The sequence below is a fragment of the Erigeron canadensis genome, unplaced genomic scaffold (assembly GCF_010389155.1).
Source record: "Erigeron canadensis isolate Cc75 unplaced genomic scaffold, C_canadensis_v1 Conyza_canadensis_unscaffolded:264, whole genome shotgun sequence".
Classification (NCBI taxonomy): domain Eukaryota; kingdom Viridiplantae; phylum Streptophyta; class Magnoliopsida; order Asterales; family Asteraceae; genus Erigeron; species Erigeron canadensis.
Window position 1 is genome coordinate 1 of NW_025215674.1, and position 7,500 is coordinate 7,500.

At 46.1% G+C, this 7,500-nt stretch overlaps 3 protein-coding genes across 3 annotated transcripts; all 3 read left to right on the forward strand.

Moving 5' to 3' along the window:
- The first annotated feature begins 435 nt into the window (after window positions 1–435).
- LOC122584440 (uncharacterized mitochondrial protein AtMg01280) lies at window positions 436–2,008 on the forward strand. Its single transcript, XM_043756603.1, has one exon. The coding sequence runs from the start codon at window positions 1,029–1,031 to the stop codon at window positions 1,908–1,910; it is 882 nt and encodes a 293-aa protein (XP_043612538.1). The 5' UTR covers window positions 436–1,028; the 3' UTR covers window positions 1,911–2,008.
- LOC122584442 (NADH-ubiquinone oxidoreductase chain 3) lies at window positions 1,999–2,423 on the forward strand. Its single transcript, XM_043756605.1, has one exon. The coding sequence runs from the start codon at window positions 2,057–2,059 to the stop codon at window positions 2,411–2,413; it is 357 nt and encodes a 118-aa protein (XP_043612540.1). The 5' UTR covers window positions 1,999–2,056; the 3' UTR covers window positions 2,414–2,423.
- Window positions 2,424–2,462: 39 nt separating this feature from the next.
- LOC122584441 (ribosomal protein S12, mitochondrial) lies at window positions 2,463–3,463 on the forward strand. The gene has a single exon (XM_043756604.1). The coding sequence runs from the start codon at window positions 2,463–2,465 to the stop codon at window positions 2,838–2,840; it is 378 nt and encodes a 125-aa protein (XP_043612539.1). The 3' UTR covers window positions 2,841–3,463.
- Window positions 3,464–7,500: the final 4,037 nt, after the last annotated feature.

Here is a 7,500-nt window from a genome sequence, read left to right on the forward strand (position 1 = left end):
TTTTTTTTCTGGTTGGCTAGTTGGTTTTGATTTTCATCCACCGGAAGAACACCAAGAAGCGTCTTCGCAGAGCTAGTTTCCTAGTCAAGACCCGGAGGGTTAACTGTTGCTGTAATCATAACCATCGGAATCGGGCTTGTGAAGGAGAGGCAATAGCAGCCCTCTCTGAAACTTAAAGATCCTACTCACGTTCACTTTAAGAGGTGGTTTAAGGAGTTTATAGGTTTGCATCAAGGTATGTTGTTTTCCCAAATGTTGATGGCTTGGAGTTACATATCCCTGAAGAGAAGGAGATGAGCGCAAAAAAGGTTGCGAACTCTTTTTGCTCAATAGCTAAATAAAGATAAACCAAACCACCTGAAGAGGAATGAAAGCTTCAAATCGAGTTATCTCTAGTAAAGAAGTGGATTCCCTTTTGTATGGGCTAGCCCTCCTCTCCCGCTATCTAGGTATCGAAGTTGCTTTCCTAGAGTTCTGGATCGATAGAGCATTGTCTAAGAGAATAGTTCGCTCTTCCTGCGTCCAGGCATAAATTAGTAAGTAGTATCCTACAAGCTTGGTAAACCCGATTGTCTTACTGAACTGAGCTTCAACAATAGAGGACAGCGCCCTCTTATCCGGATCGAGCATTCCTGGCCAAGAAAACCCTGATCAAGGAATTGCTTATATAGACTGCACAAGAATCATAGCACTCTTCTCTCGCTTTCTGCTCTCCCCTGACATAGGTGCCTAGTGGTAGACTAGAGGGGGACTTATAAAAAGGTCAGAAAGGCCAGTTGCGCTAAGAAAAAGGAGCCTTCGGTGACAGCAGCTAAATACAATAAGGGGGCAAAGAAGTAGCCTTTCATCCCCTTTGTGCAAGGCTTTCTGGAGACGTATCAGCCTATATTCCTACTAATGTGATCCCCATTACTTCAAATATGTTCTACACTACGATATCTTGCTCTGATCTTCTTTACAACTATCTTTTTTGAAGCAGATAGTTCACAGTGCTCATTATATCGATACTGGGAAAGAAAAAACAAAAAATGAAACAATCGGTTAGGATGAATTTATTTCGCAGTGTTAAGGTTCTCTTGCTAAGCGGTCTGATGTTCCTTTTCTATCTTCTCGGGGGGAGCGCCTTTTTTTGTTCTCTTCTATCGAAGGTAGCAGGCTTCCTAGGGGTGAAGGCCCTCTCTCTCCTTTTTAGCAAGGTGGGCTGCTCCTCCGCTCTGGCCTCAGTGATAGGCTGTGCTTTTCGAGCGCTCGTCACTGCGGGGATCGGAGCCAATATGGTGAATCCGTCGGGTGGGGAAATAATCCCTTCCAATTCAGGTTCCGGGGGACCATCACACGCGAACTCCTGGACGGAAGATTCGTTCTCGATAGGAGTGTTGATGGAGCCTTTTCCCGAAACGGAAATGGAGGGCACCTCAGTTCGTTCTTCGGTGGCACGCGATGAAGCGGGCCCGTCCCACGAAGGAACAGTAGTCCAAAATGCGAGCTTGGAGTCGTCAATGCGAAATCGCATTGTACGACTCGAGCAGGACAATAGCCCCTATCTGCTAGATAAGGCAAGGGGAGCCTACTGGTCGGACATAAAAAAAGAACTGGACGATGCTCCCTCTCAGGGGGAGTATAACCGGTTGGTCTCTTTTGAAAACAGGGACCTCCTGCTCCGAGAACTCAAGCATGAGGCTTTACGCCTTTTTCAAAGAGTCTTGGAGCAGAATCCTCCCTTGGCCGACCAGGCCCCATACAACCCACAAGAAGTCTTTAAAGACTTCTTGGACGAGCATGGCGACCAACTGGACCGGCTCCAGTTGGACGTATACCAACGAGACACTTTGGAACTAGAGTTTTTAGCTCTGGTGAGGCAAGGGCTCAAAAGGGATGGCCCCGCCTATGTCAGAGAACGCATTTTCTAAATGGAAAGCGTACTGACTCTGACTGCTATCTACGATGCGATCAGGGGGGAATAGCGCAAGGGCTTAAGTCATCGATTCAAATCCTATCTTTTTTTCGGTATGCCGCTCCGCGAGCAAGGAGCGAGAAAACAAAGTGGGCTGTGGTGATGTCAGAATTTGCACCTATTTGTATCTATTTAGTGATCAGTCCGCTAGTTTCTTTGATCCCACTCGGTGTTCCTTTTCCATTTGCTTCCAATAGTTCGACCTATCCAGAAAAATTGTCGGCCTACGAATGTGGTTTCGATCCTTTCGGTGATGCCAGAAGTCGTTTTGATATACGATTTTATCTTGTTTCTATTTTATTTATTATCCCTGATCCGGAAGTCACCTTTTCCTTTCCTTGGGCAGTACCTCCCAACAAGATTGATCCCTTTGGATCTTGGTCCATGATGGCCTTTTTATTGATTTTGACGATTGGATCTCTCTATGAATGGAAAAGGGGTGCTTCGGATCGGGAGTAACCACTGGTGATAGGGCAAAAATCGGGGGGAAGAACAAAAGTAAAGAGCGATGCCTACATTAAATCAATTGATTCGTCATGGTAGAGAAGAAAAACGGCGCACGGACCGTACTCGAGCTTCGGATCAATGTCCCCAGAAGCAAGGAGTACGCCCGCGTGTACCAACGAGAACACCGAAAAAACCTAATTCAGCTCCACGTAAGATAGCCAAAGTACGGTTGAGCAATCGACATGATATATTTGCTCACATTCCGGGCGAAGGTCATAATTCGCAGGAACATTCTATAGTCTTAATAAGAGGAGGTAGAGTGAAAGATTCGCCAGGTGTGAAATCCCATTGTATTCGAGGAGTCAAGGATTTGTTGGGAATTCCGGATCGAAGAAAAGGGAGATCAAAATATGGTGCAGAAAAACCAAAATCGATATGAATGGAAGATGCCTCTGTAACTCTTTTTTCTCCAATTTTCAGTACGAAGTTACTGGCTCTAAGAAGGCAATTGCACCTTAGCCCATGGACTGATACGGAGACTACTCTACAGGGGAAATCTCTTACTCGGCTAGAGCGGATCCCGAGACTTCACCCGTTCCTTTAAACTGTTGGGCACTACATTCTATAACGAGAATCACAAGGCCGGTCAACAAGGAACAACCTGGCAGAGTGTCCTGAGATAACAAGGCTAAAGTGAGAACGCCCAGTGACGAGAGTGGCGACATACGAGGATCTAACCTCGACCAACGAGAGCGTAGCTGCTCGACCTCAGACATAGGGATTCTCGGACCGGAACAATGGGATTCGCTCGACAAGACTGAAACCTTCGCTTGCACCACTAGAGTCGTTCCGGCACTTTTAGTTGTTACCTTTAGTAGTGTAAACAACATCCCTGAAACTAGCGCATGCGATATCCCTCGGTGTCTTTATGGTAACCAGCATGCGTTAGGGAAACAGTATAGTAAGACGAAGGCGATCCCAGCAACGCAACTCAGGCAAGCGACTAAAGCAAGCCGAAGGCGATCCCCATAACTACAGGTGCTGGGGATCGTTTGGCATAACGCTCTAACGCAAGTCGTTATGGCGCTTTGGAACACTGCCGATCGCCGCCTCTTGCAAGCAACCCTCGGTCACAAATGGGAAAAATCATACGCTATCATAGGCGCTTCTAATTTCTTTGGAGATTCTAAATGCAGCATGTGCTGAAACCCGCCTAGCTACTTACTACTCTACTTAACTTAAAATGAAAAAAAAAATTGAATTCAAATTGGTCGAGAAAAAGAACCGCTAGTCGGAATTTGGGGAAAGATAGAGAGCTCTCTAGGCTCTCCTGATCAAATTGAGAGTTCGCTTTGCCAGTCCATGAATATGTCGCACCCAGCAGTTCGAGGAGTTGGCCAGATACGGATCGAAGCCCTGCCTCGAAAAAGTCAGGACTTTTGGGCAGATTCCAGTATCCGACCCATCTCTTTCTGCCGATTCCCGGGTTGTCGGAATCTCTGGTTCGATCAGGACCAGGAGTCCCATTCATTCGTTTATGGGAGCGACTCTCTGTTCCCATTCTCCACCGGGTCATCAAGTGATTAGCCAGCTCAATCCATTTTTCCATCCGATGATCTTCACCCTAGGACTGACTCTGTTCGACCTGCCTTGATTGCCTAGCTAATGCTACCGTCGCAAGCAACCTCTACTAACGCTATAGTTGCAGCAAAGCAAGCTCTAGAGGGGTTTTAATGGTCCCATTTCATTTTCATGTATGGAACTTCTGATACCTGCAACAGAGTAAAAGCTGCGGTAATGCTTGCTCTCCTGGTCAATAGGCTATTCAAACCAATCCCCTAAGCTGTTACTGCAAGAGCTGCAGATCTGATCCTAGAATAGAAGCTCAACCAGTTGCCGGTACTCTTTCATCAGCTGTGGGATGCTTAGACGGTACTAGTGCTTGAGTAAGCGGTGCTCCCTTTCTGTTTGCAATTACCGCTGCAAAATAGTCATCCCTAAAGCTGTTTTCAAATTCAAATAGGTTGTAGAATAGGTTGTTCTCGAATAAGCTCTTTGAAAGATAACTGAATGCGTTTAGTCCTTTGGGGATGGGTCTGCGCGCAGGTAGCATTTTTGAGGAAGTGAAGACGAATAGTCGAGTTGCCTGCTTGACTGCTTTCATCTCCTGATGTCAGAAAAGGTGTTCTATCGCATTCTTTTAGCTGCAAGGGCAAGGGAACCGTCAGGTTGTAGTGGTTGAAGTAGAGCCAAACAGCGATGGACTAAGCGAGTCAAATAACGCTGGTGCGAACCATGTTGGATGACGGGTGAGGGTGATAAAATAAATAAGTCCTGCTCTGCTGCCCTGTGTTAAGCAAAGTGAGTTGACTTCGTTTCAGGCCATGTTATTCAGTCTCATGGAACTAAACTCTTAGATGCAGCATGCAACCGCCTCCATCCATCGGCACACCCGCGCCAGATACACGCTTAGCCGCATTGTTCATCTTGAAAGGGAGCCGCGAGGTGCTGTCATGTCAAGCCCTATATATACTGGAAAAGAAATAAAATGAAAGCGGGAGGAATGAATCTTGGATCAAGTGGGCAACCCTTCCTTCTACTTCGGACCCCTTTATTCCAGTTTCGAAAGATCCGGAAGAGAACCCGCCAGGGGGCTCACACCCACTTTCGAGAGCTAGACCAGACTTCCTTATCTGGCTTCCAGTCTACTAAGGACAGCTGGCTCAGACACTGGCTTTGAGTTCGGACTTCCTTCTTTCTATGACCAGATCAGGAGCTGCATGATCCGATGAGCTATCAGCTGAGAGACTGGCTTCTCGGTTGTTAGTAACGACTCATACAGAGCAGCTTACCTTGCTATGGTGAGTTATAGAATCAATTGAGCGAAGCTACCTACTTAGCTGATCTAGTTAGAGGACTTCTTTAAAGAAGGGCTTTAATCCACAGAATTTAGTTTCCATTATAATGGTGAAAATGCTAATGGTGAGATTGATTACAGGAGCTAGTTTTAAAAGAATCAATCAATCAAGCTTGGACCCGTGCAATTTATAGGCCTCCCTCAAAAGAACCAGTCCAGCAACCCGACCGGTAGGACAAGAAGAGCATCCCTGGGAGAAAGACAGCTTATTAGAGCATTGGCGGTCGACGAATTCGTCTATCAGACAATCTATCCTTAGCCTAAAGGCCCGTTAAATTAAGGGTGGTGCAGTGTGACCGGAGCAGTTGTAGAGTTTATAAATGGGATTTGAGGCGACGCCTGAGTATGAGGAGATCGCACTGGATATGGCTACTCTTTACGGCAAAGGGAGCATTGCCCATAAGATAAGGCAGCCTTGGACTTCCTATTATTACTTCTAAGTGAAAGGTAGCCAGCAACAATGAAGGCATTCAGACTCATTACCTTTCTTAGCTCTCATTGAGACTCCCTTTTAGAAAGAGAAATGAACAAGAACTTCACTCATCCGGAAACGTGATTCTATGTCCTGTAAGCATCAGACTAGATCAAAAACCTGCCCTTTCTCCTCTCGACGAGTGTCAGCTCCTTTCCATGTACGCTGGTTGGCTAGTGTTATGAAATAGAGAAGTCAAAGTAGAGCAAGTCCCACCTACCAGGTTAGCGGAGAGTGACTCACCTACCAGGTTACCTGTTCTTATGAAGGAAGGTGCGCATGAAAGTCTTTACGGAAGACCATCAAATTACTGATTAGGAAGGTATTTAAGGAATGAACTTCTATTACAGGGATTCTTTTTATTAAGACCTTTCGGATAGATAGCCCTATTGAATGAAGGTTGAACACCAACCCGCCTGGAAAGCTAAGAGTCGGCAAAGACCTAGCTGTCGAGGAATGAAAGAAGTCGCTTTCTAGGAGAAGGAGTACGAGGAAGTCAAGTCACAGGCAAGCAACCAACAGGCTAAGAGCTATCTCCCAACCTCTCCCTTATTGACAAAATGAGAGGGATTTCTGGCAATTAGCATATAAGAATTCCTGCCCTAGAAGATCGCATTTCTGACTTGAGCACCGTCTTTAGGCATTTCAGTTCTCAGGATCTTACGAAGAAAGGCTAAAGATCGTACTGAACACAACCCTATGATATGAGTTCAGGCGAGCCAGGAAAGCACCCTGAACTCATAGGGTGAAGGCGAGGAAGCTTGAAAAAGGGGCTCCTAAACAAGAGTTTTGACTAGGTAGATTTACCCTTCTACGCCGTTTTAGGTGAGTTCGGACTCAATCATTGACCGGAGATTGGGACAGAGCGGATGGCAACTAGCTGACTTCTTCCTGCCTCTCTTTCTTTGCTGCAATAGATGAGATTGGCATTGGCCTAGTTCCAATCCTTTTAGAAAAGCCCTCTTTTTGTCCATTCGGTCTTTCCATTCCTGAATCCAATCTCAATCCCGACATTTGACCTCGGCCTACTAAAGTAAAAGGCTCTTTCTATTCCGAGTTGGCCTGCACCTTTACTCTGACGAATCTCCTTAAGAATAACCAACCATGGCATTGGACGAGAGAACGTCAAGAGGCCTTTGAGGACTTAAAGGGAGCCGGATCTGGTGCCGGCCTTGCCGTCATGTTCACTGCTACTGACATATGAGACATCGCTAGTCATCCGTTTTATCTCATTCAAGCCTTGTATGTATGTCCTGGATTTCCCTACCAGGATGAAATGACTGGACAAAGAAGGGTTATTCACTGATTATTCACCGAAGAAAGGAGAGATTGGCTTCATGCCTATTCCCAAGAAGGCCATCAATGAAACTCTTCTTTCATAGCTTGGCGAATTGCTTTCCTTTCCATGCTACTTCTTTCTTTTCCACTTCATGACTAGGAATTATAGGTCGGCATTTCTTTCATTCCATCAAGAAAGGCACCTCTGGACGTCTGCTTCAACTTCAAGCCCTTCTAGGGTAGGGATAGGGACCATGGATCAAGGTTTCTGGTTCCCCTTCGATTTTCAACTTCGCAGTCTGGTTGAACAGCCTCCCAACGAGAGTGAGTCCAGTCCATCTTCCTTCCCTGGATATGCTGTGTCCTCTACATTCGCTTCGTCCTCCGCTTTTGACTCCTCTACTGCGCAAAGATTTTGATCCCCGTTTAGTG

Excerpts from the sequence above, each read along its gene's own strand:
- LOC122584440 (XM_043756603.1), top strand. The coding sequence starts at position 1,029 with ATGAAACAATCGGTTAGGATGAATTTATTTCGCAGTGTTAAGGTTCTC.
- LOC122584442 (XM_043756605.1), top strand. The coding sequence starts at position 2,057 with ATGTCAGAATTTGCACCTATTTGTATCTATTTAGTGATCAGTCCGCTA.
- LOC122584441 (XM_043756604.1), top strand. The coding sequence starts at position 2,463 with ATGCCTACATTAAATCAATTGATTCGTCATGGTAGAGAAGAAAAACGG.